The following is a 19,439-nucleotide window of genomic DNA, read 5'->3' as shown; positions in this document are numbered from 1 at the left end:
TCTTAAAGTATAAAATGAGAGCACTAAACAAAATACAGGTACAAAGCACAGGTAAACACTGAAGCATACAACGATGCTGGAATCAGACCTGTAGCCTCTGATGCGATATTAGGTCCATTCTGTACTACAGAGTATCAAAATGGTAATGGGAGCATGACAACCAATCTACAGTTCTGCTAACTAAAGAGATTCTGGTGTACAGTACTGGAAAAAAATATGTGAATTAGACAACTAAAACATTGAGGCAATATGAACAAGGTGTATATTTGATTTCCATTTTGATGCACAGTTCAATAAACTTCACAAGTCCTGTCCGACAGAATAAAGTAGCTTTATTCATCCAGTTTGGCTGGCTGTATATGTGCATGCAGGGTAAAGCAAAGTTTCTCTTTTTGTTTACTTCAGAAAAGCAAATCCCTACTTTGGTAAACTTTTTAGCTTTTGTAGCCTGTCCAAACAAGATGGAGGCTCTCTGATGTTAAAGCACTCATGTATGTTCCCAAATAAAGAGCATCTGAGAAGTTCTGAGTATTATTCAAACTTTTTGGATCCCTATGGTATCTAGTTCCAGAGCACTAAATTTAATGGCTGTAGAATTATTCACACATTTATTGTGTACAGAACTCTGTTTACTATATTAATGTTGTTTATTGTCATTACTTATGGACTTGCTTCTTAATTCCTACTTCATTCCATCCCTTGAATTTCCCGAAGTTATCATATAGTATATAATACCATGCATAACTGCAATTTATAGTGACAACACAGAGAAGCATAAACTAAATTATTGCCTAACATCAGGCTTCTAATTTATGGAATTAAACAGTTAAACAGTGGAATTTTGTGGTCACTACTCAGCATTACAGTGAAAATATATATACTGTAAATATCTAATGCCACATCAGAAACTCAGTCTTACACACTCCCAGGCAAGACTTTACTCTGTTTCCAGTTGTTTTCTGGCTCTTAGAAGAGAACACAAAACTGCTCTAATAAAATATCTAAAGGATTGTTCATCCAGAGAAATTGGTATGAGGCCTTTTGTTTCTTTCTAATACTCAAAAGGTCTTTTCCACAACATCTAAAAACCGAGCCATTACTCTTCCACCTCTTCTTACATTTGTGAAACCGTAAACCTTATTTGTAATCTCTTGCAAACTACTCATTAGATATAGTTAGAACCATATCTAGAGATAGGAGAAATGTAGAAGGGCTATGGTCAAAATAATCTTTTCAATGACTTCTAAAATGACAGGGAAAAATTGATTTATCAAAATGACAGAATTACAGAGGTTCATTATTTCAGTATGAACCTAAGCAAAAGCCTGGAAATCAAGACATTGTCTATGCCCAGAAGTCAGTAGCTTTTTATTTTTTTTTTTGAATGAGAACTACAGTAACTTAAAAGACTGACTGTAAAATATCCAACTTCTATTAAAAAGACCAGGAAAAAGTAGATTTAAAGCAGCAAGGGGGATTACGATTTACACCTAAGGTCTGTATTCAAAAGACTTTTGTGTCATTTTTAGCTACGTTTACTCAATGAAAAGCTTGCTCTTAAACACAGTTGCTCTTAGTTCTAACAAGGAAGATTTGATTTGTGAACACATCCATCTTAAACGACCTATTGTTCAGAGTTTTTTGCAATGATAGATCCACTGTTCTTAGAAGAATTCATGTGAAAACAGTACAGAAGTATATGATGTGGATTCAGAGCCCACACTGAATGCTTTATATGCAATAACCCTACACAGTTTATATTTCCCGTTGTTTTTGAAAATGCCTATATATGGCCTATGCACAGGAAAAGACTACCAGAAAAAAATACTAAACAGTACACTCACCTTCATCACTAGTTGCTTGCTGTTTAACCAAAGTCATTGGAGATCTAGCTGGGGGTTTATTTAGTGGATGCCGCCAACTTTTAGATATTTTCTTGCTTTCAGCTTCTGCTGACTGAAAAGGAAAATCACAACTAATTTAGCATGGACTTCTGCAGTTAATTTTGATGAACAAATCTAGTCTCCTACAAATGAGCACAGATATCAGTTTTGCATGTATGACCAGGGTACCCAAAGTACCTTTAGTGTAACAATAAAATATTTGTCTCTAATGCAAAATACAATCTCTAACTAAGAAAAAGTAATCTTTTGCACACATAAACTATTTGAGGTGTAGGTTTCCACAGTCCATCCAAACTTACAGAGCATAAATCCTGTTTTGCTCAGGTGATGTTTGAGAGAAAGAACAGTTCTGGAGAGCTAGAAATATAATGTAGCTGTGTTTTGGTAAATGTGCCCAGAATGCATTAACTTCATGTCACAGAACACAAAATACCTGAGGAAATGCTATATCCTGGAAATTAAAAAAAAAATAATAATCTGGAGTTCAGACAAGAAACTAAGACTCCTGACATAGGATTAGCACACTGGGATATAAGGAAACTTCTCCCTCAAACACTCTTATGTACTTTCAGCTTGAAGTTAGCCAAGCTTCAAGAACTAAAGCCAATGCTGCAATCCCCAGAAGTGCAGAATTCCCAATTCCAGATTTGGGTGCCATGAGGGATATCACAAAGTAAATCAGTTGCTGGTCACAACTGGAGATTCAGGAGTAGAAGAAGCACAAGTGTACTGACAAAAAGTTGAGAACAGTCTCACATGATTTCTATGGACCACCTAACTTTGTTCCTCAGTACCTAGAAAGCAACCCAACAAGTTACACACGTGCCCCTTGAATGCTGTGAGGGTTGAAAATTACTTCTGTTAAGTATGAAGGAAATTACAAAATGAGATAGTATTTACTATGATAACCAGAGGGAAGAAGATGAGGTCAAAGCATCATACAGGTTTATGATCTAGAAGTTACCAACAAATTAAAAAGGGAAAGATCTACCTCTTCTACCTCTTTAACTGCATTTGTGCAACACACTTGCAAGAAGTTATAACAAAAACACATGAAAGAGCAAGCAATTATAATGGAGAATAGCTGAAGCCTCTTATGTGATACGTGATACATAAATTGCTGAGAGGCACTGAAAGAGATTAATAGAATCTCCAACACACATTCATTAAAACTCCCAAAATAGAAAAAAAAATCATTAGTGCACACTTTGTGCCTGTGAAATGGTCAGTATGATTTTACTTACACCTCCAAAATCTATTTCCCATCAAGTCTGGCAATCTGGTGGTATAGACTGCTTGCTCTCTCTCTACCAAACTGGGAATTTGCCAAACTTAGCTTCTGTGACTACCACTACAGCTTTTCATTTTTCAATCTGCTTCCTAAAATCAAAGCTGCCCACCCTTCAGAGCAGAGTAACAGCAGTAGAATACAACAGAATAGAAAGAATAGAAGATTTTAGTTCATCTGGAAGTTCCTCCTACAAAGATCAGCAAGTCCAACTGCCTGACCTCTCAGGGCTAATTAAAAATTAAAGCATATTATTGAGTGCATCGTACAAACACTTCTTGAATGCTGACAGGCTCGGGGCATCCACCAACTGTCAGGAAGGCTGTTTCAATGTTTGACCACCCTCACAGTACAGAAATGTTTCCTAATATCCAGTCTGACCCTCCCCCAGCATAGCTTTGTGCCATTCCCACACATCCTGTCATTAGTGACCAGGGAGAAGAGACCAGCACCTCCAGCTCACTTCTCCTCAGACACTTGTAGAGAGCAATGGGGTCAGCTTTCAGCCTCCTTTTCTACAGACTTGACAACCCAAGTATCCTCAGCCTCTCCTCATAGGACATGCCTCCAGCCCTTTTGCCAGATATTTTCATGTATAGAAATGCATAGAAAAGTATACTTTCACATAAGAAAGGGTCAAGAAAATAAACGTTTTTTGAAAAATAGGTACATGATACCAAATACAGCACTCGTCTCTAATTGCAGTTGACATAAAACTTACGGGGAGTGGCTGACTCATCAGAGGGCCGTGCAGACACTCAGAGGGACCTCAAAAGGCTGGAGAGGTGGGCTAAGAATCTCATGAAGTCCAACAAGGAGAAGTGCAGAGTCCTGCACCTGGGGAGGAACAACCCCAGGCACCAGCACATGCTGGGGGCCACCCAGCTGGAAAGCAGCTTGGCGTAAAACCACATGGGACTCCTGGTGGACACCAAGCTGAACATGAGCCAGCAGTGTGCCCTTGCTGCTAAGAAAGCTAAAGGTATTCTCAGCTGCATCAGGCACAGTATCACCAGCAGGTTGAGACAGGTGATCCTTCCACTCTTCTCGGCATTGACGAGGCTTCAAATGGAGTTCTGTGTCCAGTTCTGGGCCCCTAGCACAAGAGAGACCTGGACATATCAGAGACTCCAGCAGCAGGCCACCACAATGATCAAGGGACTAGAGCACCTCTCATATGAGGAAAGGCTGGTGGAACTGGAGCTGTTCAGCCTGGAGAAGAGGAGGCTCAGGGCAAACCTTATCAATGTGTATAAATACCTGAAGGGAGGGTGTAAAGAGGATGGAACCATGCTGTTTTCTGTGGTGCCCTGTGCCAGGACAAGAGGCAATGGGCACAAACAGGACCACAAGAGGTTCCATCTAAACATCAGGAAGCACTTCTCTACTGTGTGGCTGTCAAAGCACTGGAGCAGGTTGTCCAGAGAGGCTGTGGAGTCTCCCTCACTGGAGATCCTCAAAAGCCATCTGGACGTGGTCCTGTGCAATATTTGCTCTAGGTGTCCCTGCTTGAGCAGGGGGGTTGGACCAGATGACCTCTAGAGGTCCCTTCCAACTCAAACCATTCCGTGCTTCTGTGTAATTTGTATTTCAGGTCAGTAGCAATAATTAAAGCTGGTAGCTGTGTTAATACTGGCAGGCAGTGAACATGGGAATAGCTTGAGAGTAGTGACTGACAGATCAGATTCACAGATACAAAATGAGATTAGTAGAAATCTAAAATCAGATGAAAAATACGCCAACAAGTAAGCTCCAAAAACATTCTGCTTTGGATCTGAATTCCCACTGTTGCCTGAATACTTCAGAACATGCTCAAATTAGCATGAGATTAAAATCATGCATATTCTTAACTGCTTTAATATGGATATCAGTTCTGACTAGGAACATGTTCGTTCACATTTCATTAAATCAGGAATATATTAATATAATGATGGAAATTTGCTTCACATACACTGGATGTTTCCATGCCATCTTCTTCATCCTTTTTTGCAACAGGCACTTCTCCATGTTCCAAGATACTTCCACAGCTTTCTAGGTCACTCACATCATCCTCTATAAAGGCATTTTCCTCTTTACCTGGGTTTTCCACCTCAGAAGTATGTTCCTGCGACTCATTGAATGGTATGGGTGACACAGACTGATATTGAGATTTCAAACTCTCTTCTTTTCTACAGTTATCAGAAATGGGCACACAGGCCACTGAATCTTCAGATGTAATGACAGAGTCATTGGAATCTGCTCCATCTTCATCTTTGATTTTTGTTTTCTCTAGTGTAGGAGCAGGACTGGAAAATGATTCTGAAAGGATGCTTCCTGTGGATCAAAAATATGATTTGTTAATAAATCTCACTTTCTATTAGTGTATTTCATTTCAAAACAATACAAACAGCTCCTCATTAAGGAGACACACAAAAAAGTAGGTGTTAGAAGGACATGCAAAAAAGTGGAGTACAGGTTTGACTGCAGAATATATTCAATGTAAAATTTTGAGTTTGGAGTGTGAAATACAGCTTTAATTTTTTAATGGGTATTTTGTGTTTGAATTACAACAGTTTTAAGTCATTCAAAATAATCAATATTTGTTTAGTCTGACAGCCCACATGCACTTTATACTGGTTGGAAAAAAAATAATCAAATATATATATATATATATATATATATATATATATAAAAGGTTGGTATATTGAACTTTATTTATACCTATTATGCCAGTTTCGCAAATGAAAATAAACATCAACTAATGGTTTATAATTAGGAAAATATATTTCAAATAGATACCAAGAATATTCTGAAAACAACAGCGCTGGTCTAAAAATGAAAGGCAATTAGCATAAATTTAGAGTTCAGCAATTACCATAATTCTATATTTCAGTGATGCTGAAGGGTGAATTTGTGGATTTTGTTGAAATTCTTTATCTGTGGATGTTTCAACACGTTTCCATATTTTCTAGGTTGTTTTCCAGACACAATAGGCTGGAGAGCTGACCCAAAAAACATGCTTTTAAAGAACTCTATTGCCACATATCACAGTGAATACTAGTTCAGCAGCCCTTCCAAGGCATTACAGAAAATGGTCTCTGAAGTACATTTCTTTACAGTGGTTATATGAATGAGCCTTTCTGAAAAATGACTTTGTCGGGTCAAGTGTTTATGAAATTTAGTAATATAAAGCCCATCTGATACCAAAACAGAACCTCTGTGTATGAAGACTACTGCCCTTATGTAGCATAATGACTGTACTAGATGGAGATGACACAGGACAAACCACTGGCTCCTATGTGAATACTGGCGCTTCTAGTGTCATATCTAAAAAGGCCTTTTCCTCTACAAAGGTCTAGGCACCACCCCTCAATAGCACAAAGGGAAGGACAGTGCTCTACTCTTCTCTGCTTTTCCTTCTCTTGTCAAGGAGCACATGAAGTCAGGTATCTAAATAACACTAGCTTCTCAGTGGCCATGAACACTCCAAACCTCTGATAAAGCTGGAGGAAGCTGTAAAGGAACAGCTTCAAAAAAAAAAAGGGGGGGGGGGGGGGGGGGGCTTTAAAATACAGCAACACCTAAATTTAAGAAAGAAATTCTCAGCTTCCAGTTTGGAATTAGCACTTTGGTATCTTTATGAGGTTCAGTCCTGGTTTTTACCACCTCCAACAAAACTAATACCATTCAAAAACACAGAAAGAGTGTCTAAATATACAACCAAATTTTAAATCTGTGGGACTGCTCCCAAACCTGAAGTTAAGACTGTAGTTTCCCTTTCTGAACAAGAATGTGAAACTATACCTTAATTACAATGAAATTCAATGGTAACAGAAGAAATAAGTTCCAGAACAGACCAAACACAAAATTATAAAATCATTGTGGGGGAAAAAAAAAGAAGCATCCTTGACTTGAAAAAGCCTTTGTAACTTACATTATCAGACAAAACAAGGGAAAATTACAACTCTTCAGTCTCAGAGCATTTTTTGCACAAGTATGACCACTTCTAATATGCAGTATTACTGATGAAAATACATGTAGCATATTGGAAGCATATATGCTCTATAATGTTTGCATTATTAAGAGTTGTTTCCATATCACTTACCACTTTTTTTTTTGTATAGCCTGTCAGTCAATTGAAGAAGTATAATTTAAAAGAATCATCCTCTTTGCACACTCAACTAAAACAATTTATCTGATACTACTCTCAGTTCAGAATATTAATTTGGTCATTCACTCTTATTGAATCAATCTTCTCTGAATAACTTTGTAAGTACATATTTTTAGTATGCTACTTAGGGGTGTACATTGCTCTAATGTCCACTAATTTATAACATTAGAGTATCAATAGCGTACAACTTAGATGTGAAAAACCATCAGTCCTTATCTCACCTGCACCCTTGGCATTATCCAATAACACCTGATCCAGCTGCATTCTACCACTGTTTTCTTCTTCCCCAGAAGGCACTCCTGCACTTAGTCGTCTCACTTTTTCTTCTTGTTTTTCATTGACCTTGAAGTCATCAGCAGTTGCTTCAGTCGCTATGATTTCTGCATCAGTTGCCACAGCAGACAGTCTCTTGTCCTCTGGAGTTTTAAGCTTTTTAGATCGAGATCTGTTGTGCTGTAAGCTGTTATAAGAGATACTGCTGTCAGAGTAGAATGTCTGTCTTGGATAAGATAAAATGTCTACCAATATATATATGTCCCTTTCACCTGCTTAAAGACAGAAGGAAAAAAAAGAGAGAATTTTTCATCTTTTTGTATTGAGATGGTGTTTACAATTTATTATGGGATAGGTTAACGATTCAATTTGACCTTCTAACCTTTTATCAGTATTCTATGACAAAACTTAAATTGTAAAATAACCTTAACTATTACTTAATGAGCATCCAGACTAGCTTTTCGATTAACTCTTTTTTTTGAACATGAAAGAGACTAACCCTTATGAAAGTAATGAAGACAAAACATTCTCAAATGCACTAAAACCAGGTCATATTTCCAAACACTAATGCCAGTACAATTGTAGTCTGAATACCCTTATAAAATGTGGTCTGTTTACATACCATATACATTTTTATACACATATTAACATAAACAAGCATCTGAATAAATAAAAAATTCTAGTCACCAAATATTTTGAATGGCTATTGTATCAAACAATGCATTTGATAATGCTTTTTAAAAATAAAAGTTGAAATAGTATAGAGTTTATGCACCCTCGGAATCAGAAGAAAGACGCTGAAGCAAGAGATATATCAGCCACTTTGAGAAACTGGTTTGTTATTTATGTGCTCAAGGTAAGGGTAACAGGAGACTGGAGTCCAGTTTCAAATTCAACTATGTAATACAGGAGAAGATGATGTTTACCTGCTTCATAGAATCATAGATTTGTTCAGGTTGGAAAAGACCTCTGAGATCATCTAGCCCAACCTTTAACCTAGAACTGACAAGCCCACCACTAAACCATGCTACTAAGTTCTACATCTACACGTTTCTTGAAGACCTCCAGGGATGGAGACTCAACCACTTCCCTGGGCAATCTATTCCAATGCCACAAAACTCTTTAAGTAAACAAATTTATCCTAATATCCAACTAAGACCTCCCCTCCTTCACAAGTTTGTGAACCACAAATCACACATCAGGTTCCAAAACTGATGACACAGTAGTGATTAATTCCCAACTACAGCAAGAACTTGGACTCTAAACACCTCCAGAAAAAATATTTTGTTACCCCTTCCCTTTTATCATGTGTCATCTAATGTACACATTTCAACACAATCTCTACAAAGCAATATTAGAAATAGTATTTCTACAAAACAGTAATTCCAAAATATTTGCCCAAGTATGACACATGGCCATCCATCCACAACAGCCAGCCTAATTACTGTTTACATGCAGTTCTACTGTAGCAAAGTATTTCAGCCACAAACATCAAACTTAAGCTCTGCATGTCACTATGTTCATGAAAATTCCCATACATGGTATTTCTTCTGTTTTCCCTCTTTTGGAACATGCATTATCCTCATAATCAAAATGATCAGAATTTCAATCATAGAATCATAGAATAGCTTGGGTTGGAAGGGACCTCATAGATCACCTAGTTCCAACCCCCTTGCCAATCAACACATTACAGTAGAAATTAAGCTGAGTAAACATTTCATCCTCCCTTCACAATATGCATTGTTACCACGGCTGAATAAAAGCCAACTGAAGAATTAAGAAGCATGGGAATTGTGTTTATTAGCTCAGCTCAGTGCATGAAATCACACCATGTGTTCCCATGCTAAAACTTTCAATACATTGTTTAAGTCTTTTAGTTAAAACTGCATTGGAGTGTAAACTTGCAGTTACGCTGTACAGTGAAATTTACTACAAGTGAAATTACCTAATCAATAAAATTTCTCTCTCTCACTCTCTGTTTCAGTTAGTACTATCCATGCATTAAGAAACTGGCTGTTCCAGCTTCTTCACCAGATGTCTTCAAGAACTCAATTCTATCCCACAAATTACATGTATTATTAGAAACCCCAGAACAAACCCAATGTCTTCAACTATGTTTTTCCTCTACAATTGGAACTGATTCTCTTCCTTAGCGTTTGATTTTCACAGAATCACAGAATTGTCTAGGTTGGAAGAGACCTCAAGATCATCGAGTCCAACCTCTGACCTAACACTAACAAGTCCTCCACTAAACCATATCACTAATCTCTACATCTAAGCATCTTTTAATGACCTCCAGGGATGGTGACTCCACCACTTCCCTGGGCAGCCCATTCCAAATCCTCACAACCCTCTCAGTAAAGACGTTCTTCCTAATATCCAACCCCTGGCACAACTTTAGTCTGTTCCCCCTCATCCTGTCACCAGGCACATGGGAGAACAGGCCAACCCCCACCTCGCTACAGTCTCCTTTAAGGTACCTCTAGAGAGCAATAAGGTCGCCCCTGAGCCTCCTTTTCTCCAGGCTGAACAAGCCCAGCTCCCTCAGCTGCTCCTCGTAGGACTTGTTCTCCAGACCCCTCACCAGCTTCATTGCCCTTCTCTGGACTTGCTTGAGCACCTCCATGTCCTTCTTGTAGTGAGGGGCCCAAAACTGAACACAGTACTTGAGGTGCAGCCTCACCAGAGCCGAGTACAGGGGGACAATCACTTCCCTCGCCTTGCTGGCCACACTGCTTCTTATGCAAGCCTACTGTCTTCTTCAAGAAACACATTCATTCACAAAGAAAATGAAGAATTCCCAGTTTAAGAGCAAGACAGAAAGGTAATTATGTTGTAAAGCAATTTGAAGGAGGAAAGAGGTCTTAACAGTATTTTTAACCCAGCATGCCTCTCTCCCCAGAAACTAGATACCAATAAAACAGTACAATCTAGGCTGGAAGCTGAGTAGATTTTTGTTAGATAATGAAAAAGAAAATCCATAAAGGTCATGTTAAGTAAAATCAAAATATGAAAGCAATAGTGCACAAATAAAATTTGTGCAATGTAGAAAAAAAACAAAAAAAAACAAACAAACAAACATCATGCATGCATGAAGGAAACATATCCTGCTATGAAACTGCTTTAATAGTATTTGACAGCTTCAACTGACAAGCTGAAACTTTATTCTCCTATTTTTGTTAGTGGTGTCAGCATAAATAACTGGGATTTAGACTCTCGTTATGCCAAATTCTGGTCTCTCGTTGGCCTGTGGTAGATGCAAAAGGGTTTTGGCTGCTACACTTTGAGTCTGCCAAATAAGCAGTGATATCTCCATGGAGCTAGATGGCAGTGAGGACTAAGGCTGATGCTAGAGACTAAACACAGCTGTTGGGATTCTGCCATAGCTTCATGACATGTTTTTCCAATTTAATCTCCATCCCAACTGTGAGGAGACGTCTCTTCTGTCTTTTGTTTGCAGAAGTAACTAGAAACAATGGCAACCATCCATTGAAAAATTTTCGGTAATAGTCTTTACTAAAGAAGGATTCTAAACACCACACTGGAATGCATTTTGATGATCTCCATACTCATTCACTTCAGCTATGTATATAACTTGTAAGCTACGAATGAACTTTTCACTTAGTTACTTTGAAAGACTTTACTTGTCCCCACATCCACCTTAACAAAGCAAAAAAAAAAACACTTTACGTAAATTAATTAAAATAGAATTTGGAGAAAGGAGCACTGAGGAAACAAAAAGGAAACTGACTTCAGATTGAAAACAACTAAATGAAGGATAAAGAAACAAATACCTCTTGGGAAGCTTCTTTTTCTTTCTTCTTTGCTGCCAGATCTTTACTTCAGGTGTTGATTCAGGAGTAGGTTTTGTATGATCTATGATATATAAATCTTTGCCTTGTTTCCACAGCTGGTATCTGTCTGGTTGAAACTTCTTCACAAAAATGTCCATGGATATTGTTACCATGTCTTTCCTGCATGTGCACTGCAAGAGAATAGAGGAATGTTTAAGTGACAAGTTATGTAATGTGCCACAGTTTGCAGTAAAGAAAATCCAGAATAAAAATCCCACGTGTGAAAGCCAACTTTACTTTAATCAAAACTTTTCTCTTTTCCATCTTCCTCACTTCTTCTGAAGGTAAGGAGTGTTCAAGAGAAGGTGCTATCTCAACATACGTGACATTCCAGGATTCCACAACAGGTACTTATGGACACTCCATTGTTTTATTAACTCTTAAAATTAAGACCAAAAATAAATTATAGCATTTCTTCTGTAAACTGTTCTTGATAATTTTAAGCATAATATGTTGAACCCAGAGACTGCACGTTATCTTCAGTAGAATCATAATTTTCTTAAAATTATGCATGTTGTATCCACCTGTCCCAAAGGCCTTTGCAGGCATTTATAGAGTTCTAACTTTTATACTTCTTAATAAAAGAAATTTGACAAGTAGGAAATGCACACAAGTACCATACCAAGTTTCAGTTTTATTCAGGTTTTCCTACAAAGAGAAAAGGACAAACAAGAGAGGGGAGTAGACACTTTGGAACATTATGTTTTACAGCCCTGAGGAGTGTTATGAACCTGTAATCTGCCTTTCTGTGCAATGTCCACCCTAAAATCTCATGCAGGACTTCCATCATCAACTTTGTTTTCGTCCCTGACCAAACTATTTTTATACTGCTTTCCTTTACAAATTCTGCACGAGTGGCATATTCTAGAGTAACTGAGTTAACACTGCACAATGATTGTGAAAATCCATAGGATTCTTCATGGAAATACTGGAAATGCTAACAGATGATTTTAAAACTATACCTAATACTCCAAAATACCTACTTATTAGGAGACTGCAATAAATAAAACAATATGCCTGTGGTAGCTAAACTATTCAAATTAAAAACAAGTTGACTGGCTAAAAGAAGAGATTCTTAAGTGGAAAAACATTTTAAAAACTTAGTGCTTTAGCTAAATGACTCTGTTAAGGGGCAAAACTGAGATGATGTTTTATTTCAGGTAAACAGGTATATACAAAAAAATGGTAAATGCATACGTCTGCCACAGTTGGTTTAAAAGGGGTGGTAAAACAAGGAGGGTGTTTACTCATAGAAAAATTGAAACACTTGTGACTGAATGCTAGCATTCGATAGAATGGATGCTTTCTGTGTGCTAGATGCCAATTCCCTTGCCTGCTCTTTCCTCCTATCATTTCTAATCTACCCTTCTTCCACTCTGAAAGTATAAGCAGTAAAATGTACACAAGGAATCTGAGAATTATTAAATTGCTTGCTTCGTTTTCAGAATCTTCAAAAAAAGGTTAAATAGGAAAACATGAAGGCAAAAGCTAGATCAGCACTGAAATAATACAGTAATGACTTCATGGAAAGTCGCTGCAAACACAGTCATTAAAAATAACAAATTTCAGCCACCACAAGGAATTATTTTTTATTTAACGTCATATGAGGCCCAATCTCCAGGTAGAACAATTTTATTGACCAACTTTCTAATCTTAAGCGTGCAAGTAAACTTACTATTTCATTATTTGAAACTTATGCCAAAGGGATATTGTCTTCTTTCTTCAGACAGTAATTTCATTCTTCTTTCTGACTTTGGAATACTTTATTATTATTATTATTAAATGCATAGTTCCATTGCACATTTCTGAATTTACATGATGTTCATTACATATGCATTAATGATGTTTATTATGTATGACATTTTCCACTGGATGGTTTCCTCCACATTTTGAACTCAAACTGGAGTGAGTTTCCAAACAACGATGCCTAGAGTCTCCAGGGTCACAAAATGAGATGAGGTATGCCATATCCATATTTGATGCTATCATCACAGCTTCATTCCACACATCTCCTATCATATCCTACCTGACTATGGTAATCAGAACAAATCACAGCACTGTCCCAATGAATTTTACCACTACTGCAGTAACATATGTAGGGACTCACACAGCTATTGTGAAGCCCTGTGCCAATCTCAAAAGCTAGCATCAAAACCCTACTTCAAAAGATGTCAGAAGAAAACTTTCTCAACTCCTCTGACTACATACAGATAACAGAACTACACAGCAACCTGATTTTTGCTGTAAAGGCAGAGTTACTACCACTGCAATAGACATGGATTTAGCAGAATCTGACATCAGTTATGGATTTAGCAGAATCTGACATCAGTTTAAAATTACATTTTATTTAATTCATATGTTTACAATTTGACTGTTAATTAAGTCCTACGTTCACCTAACAAGAAGGCTGTAGTAACTCATCCAAATGCCAACATCAGTTTTTCATAATACTACCCTCTAATGGAAGATTGAGTAGAAAGAAGAAAAAAAAATGAAGTTGTAGCTTTAAGAAGCTGCATCTTATGACAGTTTTTAACCAAGAGTATCTGCCTAGAATATTCTTTTTTCAAATAACTTGTATACATGTACATATACACACATTCTGCAAAAAGACTTAACATTATTTGAAACACAGTCTCATTCATAAAGTACCCTAATCAGTCACAATGAGCAGTAACAGGAAAGGAATTGAGATATTTGGACAGTGGAAAGATGCAGATACAGTCCACTATATTATTTTTCACTTTTAAAAATAGAATTTGTAACATAGGACAAGAGATACTCCATTTTCTCTTTATTTACACATAAAATCCTTTCAATTTCAAGACAAAATTTCTACACACAGATTAGAAATGTTTTGTTAAGTAGAAATTAAAAGGATTACTGGTTTTGCTGTTAGACATCAAGGCTTCTCGCAGTCTGGAAAAAAAAAAGCTATCGTTTAAGTCAAAAGAAAAAAATCATCAAGAAAAAATACATTCTATGATGTATTCTATGATTCTACGATAATAACATATGAAAAGACTTAAAATAATGTCCAAATGACGCACAGAATTTCTGTCTTTCAGTAAGGTTTGATTAATTTCCACCAGTTTCTAACAGTATTACTTCAAGTGATTTAAAAAGAGCAATCAGATACTAGGAATACCATTGATTTTTTATAGAAGTTTTTAAACTTCTAAAAACACAGACCTCTGAGTAAAAAGTTAAAGAGAAGTGGCCATCATGCTCAACTCTACTATTGCTAGCCTGAAAATACAGGAAACACAGAAAACAACCTTCTAAGCACTAAAAGCTGTAAATATTTGGAGGTATCATATTACACAGTGAAAGCAGTTATGATCTGAAAACCATTTCTGCAATTTTTCCCTAAATTATGTCAGGAGAAAAAAAAAAAAGAAAAAAAAAAAAAAGAAAAAATGGTGGCTTTGATAAATAATTTGGAGGAGTGTTTCTTGGGTTCTTCTTGAGGGGGCAACAGTCTTTTCTCATGTCCCATTTGACTGACTTAGAGCTGACAGTTACATGGCTTCCTGCTTCAGAGACAAAAAGGTGAGTGAAAGCTTCTCTCTCCAAAGCAAAACTAAATGTCATTCTGATGGAGAAGTCTCTAGGGACATAGGCACAGGGACATGCCACTAAAACACTCACTATAGTACATTAACGGATGACAATTTTAGAAACGTGTAATATTTTTAAGAGTAAATGTGAAATCAAAGTTGCTAGACTAGTAAAATCATACAATCAGAAAAAATAGAAAAAAAAATACAAGTCATTATTTCTATAAAATAACAAAAAGAACAATAATCCACCCCAGTAAGCGCACAAATGTAATTTGTCCCAGGCCACTGTCTACCAGTGTAAGTGCTATAGGAGTTACCTCCATCATTTGGCAGCTGTTTGATGGCAGATTCACAAGAGAATGACAAAATGAGTAAGTTTAGAACATCCTGGTCAAGACTGAAATGCATTGATAGAAGTGAGAGATCATCAGTATACCTAACACAGCCCTTCCTGTAGATCCACTGTTATTCACCGATAATGTATGCTCACTACACAAAAAATGCACGTAACATGCAGCTATGTTGGTTCAGATCCCATTCTATTCAATGCAAGGAGTTATTTCCTATATTCAGTATAATCAGTCTGATATATATTCTTCAACCAAAGATTAGTACGACAATCGGAGAAATTAAGGGACCAGAACCCTCTCTCAGTCTTTTGGCCTTACAATTAACATTTCCAACATAATCATTAATACTATTATTATTTATTCTCTCATAAAGACACAGCTTGGAGGTAAGCAATTCAAATGACTTTTATTAGTAACTGCAAACACTGAATCGGAAAAAAAATGTATCAGCACCGTAACTAAATGGTATAACCAAACATGATATATATTTGTAATGAGTGTAAATTACCTTGGAGAGACATGCTCAGCCAAAATATTTTTTTTTCCAAATAAATGTTATTTGTGAATGGAAAAAGAGTAACTTTTGTATTTAAAAAATTAAGTTCTTCTCATTTGGGGCTCTAATGCAAACAATTTGAAATGAATACACCAAGCTTGTAGATTTTTATGCATATTTAACACAGAATCAAACACTTTTTAAAATAGGGGGATTTTTCCCCTAATTGTTCTTACTAAGATAATAGCAAGATTCATGTTTTGACCAGCAGTATTTTGACTTACTAACATCTACACTAGTACCTCAAAAAAAGCTCTTAAAACATTTTATGTCATTAAGAATCAAGTACACATCTTAAGGGTCTAACATCTTCCATTAATATTAAACTCTCTCAAACAGAACCATATGGGATTTTTTAAACTATCAAAAATATTAATGCTGTAGAGGTTGTATTTTACTGCAGCAGAAAGTAAATAGACAATTTATATCATTTGACTAGAAGAAGGTGAGGTGTGTTATAATATTTAACATATTAAGCTTAAGTAGCAGGAAGTTGTTGAACATTGCACTGTAACATTTCATACTTAGTGTAGCATTTTCTTAATTAAAATGTGATTTTCATTACAACTGAAATCTACTTTATTTAAAATTCACCCAACTTATTAATTTAAAGAATGATAGCTCATTCTTAGGCTAGATTTATTCCTTTACTTTGTGTAATCCTTTCAGGGAAAAAAAATATATACATATCTATATATAGATATATAGATATAGATAGATCTATAGATCTATATATATACATATACACACATGTATATATATATATATATATATATATACACATATAGTATATAGAAAGATAGATAGACAGATAGATATAGATCTATACAGATATATATATAAAAAGTGCTGTAATTTGAATGCTGTAGGTAAAATCTTAATTCTATATACCGGGGGGACAACACGTCTGAGAATAACAGTCAAGAGAAATCAAGAAAAATTCTCTTCTTTGTAAAAGGAGAATGGATATCTACAAATCATGTAACAAACTAACACATAAGCAGAATGAGGAAAGTAACCTTTATATCCTATATAAATCCCAATCCAAAAACATACTCTGAAAATAATCTAATTGAGGTATTTCTTGCATCACATTTTTTTCACATACTTTTTTGAAGTGTTTATAATGATTAAAGCTTTCTTCAAGGTACATATGCAACAATGTATTTGTTAGATACATTTTCTTGATTTTATATTCATCTTCCCATCTCAACTTCAGCTGCACTTCTAACAGACTCTTTCACCTCCTGTAAGCTACTCACCTTGCAGTACCTTAAATGAATAATGTTCCAAAAAACATATAAATGATATTTTGATAAACTTCAGTTTATTGGTGCTGCAACTAGAGCTGCTTCCTGTGGACTACCTGTATATGTAGAACAAGTGCTGGACAGGTATTGCTTGCTTGGAAGACTGCATTTAATAAATCCTAGTAGCGATTGTTCTGTGCTATAGAACCAGTCAGTGATATGTTTTCACACTGACCTTCTGGCAACTTGTAGGCACCACTGCAGAAACCTTTGGTATCAGTTAGCCATCTGTGCAAACTGTGATAAAGCAAACCATCCTTGGTTAAGTAACAGGGAATATGCTCAGTTCTGTGTCACATCCAGTCATCAACAAAAATACAAATTCAAATCACTACTTTCTCTAAGTTTATTTTTATACATTCCATGATGATTTAGGTAAATAAGAGAACAAAATATTTCTAATAAAATCATTATTTGTATTCATTTGTGCATTAGTAAACAGCCTGCAATATTTTAAAAAGGGTTCAGTATTTAAATAGTGTGTTACAAACTATGCTTTTTTCTTGATTCCTATTTCCAATTTATTTTCCACTTACACATAATGCCACCTATATGTTCCTACACACACACACAAAAAACAACTAATATTAAAAATATAAAAAACGTAGAATTGATTCCACTGGTGTCAGAAGCCATTGCAAAAATACATCAGTTTTCCTCCATAGTATCAGCATTCCACCGAAGCCCTGACAACAGAAAGACTGCCAGGAAACCACTGAAGGAAGCCTCTCTCTTTTTAAAAGCCCCACCTCACCACCTCCTAGCCTTCCTTTTTCCTTGTCTTACCTGCCACTACTGCCCTTCTAATGATACTCTTTCTTATCTTTCATAACCCAGAAATGACTAAATAAAGTATGAGCTAGGCCTGCAGATGAGATGACCAATGAAACTCAAAATGGAAGTTAAACACCAGCCTGTGATCTGAGGCACTTGCTGAAGATAGGTGTAAGGTGAGGACAAAGGTATTTCTACATACAGAAAGAGGAGGGAAGGAGGTTTATATAATTATAGCTTCAGTAATTGTACAGGCTATCTGGAACTCTACTTTCAAGTTGTCATCCAGAAAAACAGATTAACACACAGGCCAGCATTCTTACGTTTTGAGTTTTTACACCCACCTATCTAATTTTCTGGGGACAAAAGAAGGATTGTTGCAGTACTGTCATGTTGGGTGCAGTGAAAACTAAGCATCATTGCCAACAAGGTTCAACCCTTTCAAGTACAACTAAAACAGTGGAATGATGCCTGTTTAAGGTTCTCTGATGTTGTGTTTTGTTTTCTTTTAAACATAGGGGAAATGTAATCAAGCTTCCACAACTATACTACCTTTGTGTTTCTTATTACTGTAAATCCTTTACTACTATATTTCCTGACTCTACTCTTGGAAGATTTACTCATTAGCTTTTTATTCTCTATTTCCAAAATTATTATCCTCTCTTTGTAAGATTCACTTCTCTGTCCATTCCCAACGCCTACAGAAACCCTTTGCCTGAAGTCTCCCTCTGCTGTGTGTCACTGCCCTCACACCATCCTTCTCTTACTCTGCACTGTTTCCCTTCCTTTTACATTTGGAATACGTTTCCTCAGATCCAGAAGATAAAGGCAACTAACCACTAACTTTAACTACCCCACAATGTCTGTATTTTAAACAGGAAGAATTCTGACCCATTGAAGATAAAAATTACTGCAAATAATTAGCTTATATCTGTAGAAGAACAGAATTATACAAAATACCTCTTTACATATGAACACAGTCTGTGCAATATTATTTACATACTATACATTGTACTATAAACAATAAACTGTATTTGTGGGGTAGCTAAAGCAGGTGCACTACAATGTTGTTTCCAATCTTCATTATACAAATTCAACAGACATGATCACAGAATCACAGAATGGTTTGGGTTGGAAGGGTCCTTAAAGACCATCCAGTTCCAATCCCCCTGCCAGGGGCAAAGATGCCACCCACTAGATCAGGTTTTCCAGGGCCCCATCCAACCTGGCCATGAATACCTCCAGGTATGGGATGTCCACAATTTCTCTGGGCAATCCATTATCATGGATTTATGTTCAGAAAATTTACTACTATCATGTATAAAAAAGGAATACCCAAATGACCCATGCACAGAAATTCCTAACACTTAGATATGTATAATATATATACATACACTACAAGAAAGAAGGAGAAGGA

General features: G+C 36.3%; 1 protein-coding gene across 8 annotated transcripts in view; it reads right to left on the bottom strand.

The window, feature by feature from the left end:
• The window catches only part of KDM4C (lysine demethylase 4C), a 275,814-nt gene that overhangs the window by 124,963 nt on the left and 131,412 nt on the right, over positions 1–19,439 (bottom strand). For all 8 annotated transcript variants that reach the window (XR_011805754.1, XM_038170513.2, XM_038170514.2 and 5 more), the window contains 4 exons: positions 11,410–11,600; positions 7,564–7,802; positions 5,144–5,505; positions 1,845–1,956 (listed from right to left, as the gene is read on the bottom strand). Coding sequence is in view for 7 of the 8 variants with exons in the window: in XM_038170513.2 (XP_038026441.1) it covers positions 1,845–1,956; positions 5,144–5,505; positions 7,564–7,802; positions 11,410–11,600 (904 nt within the window). In the remaining variant the exon portion in view is untranslated. The remainder of the gene's footprint in view (positions 1–1,844; positions 1,957–5,143; positions 5,506–7,563; positions 7,803–11,409; positions 11,601–19,439) is intronic.

Source organism: Anas platyrhynchos, chromosome Z (assembly GCF_047663525.1).
Source record: "Anas platyrhynchos isolate ZD024472 breed Pekin duck chromosome Z, IASCAAS_PekinDuck_T2T, whole genome shotgun sequence".
Lineage (NCBI taxonomy): Eukaryota > Metazoa > Chordata > Aves > Anseriformes > Anatidae > Anas > Anas platyrhynchos.
The sequence above is the reverse complement of the archived record's forward strand: the minus strand, read 5'-3'. Positions and strand labels throughout refer to the sequence as shown.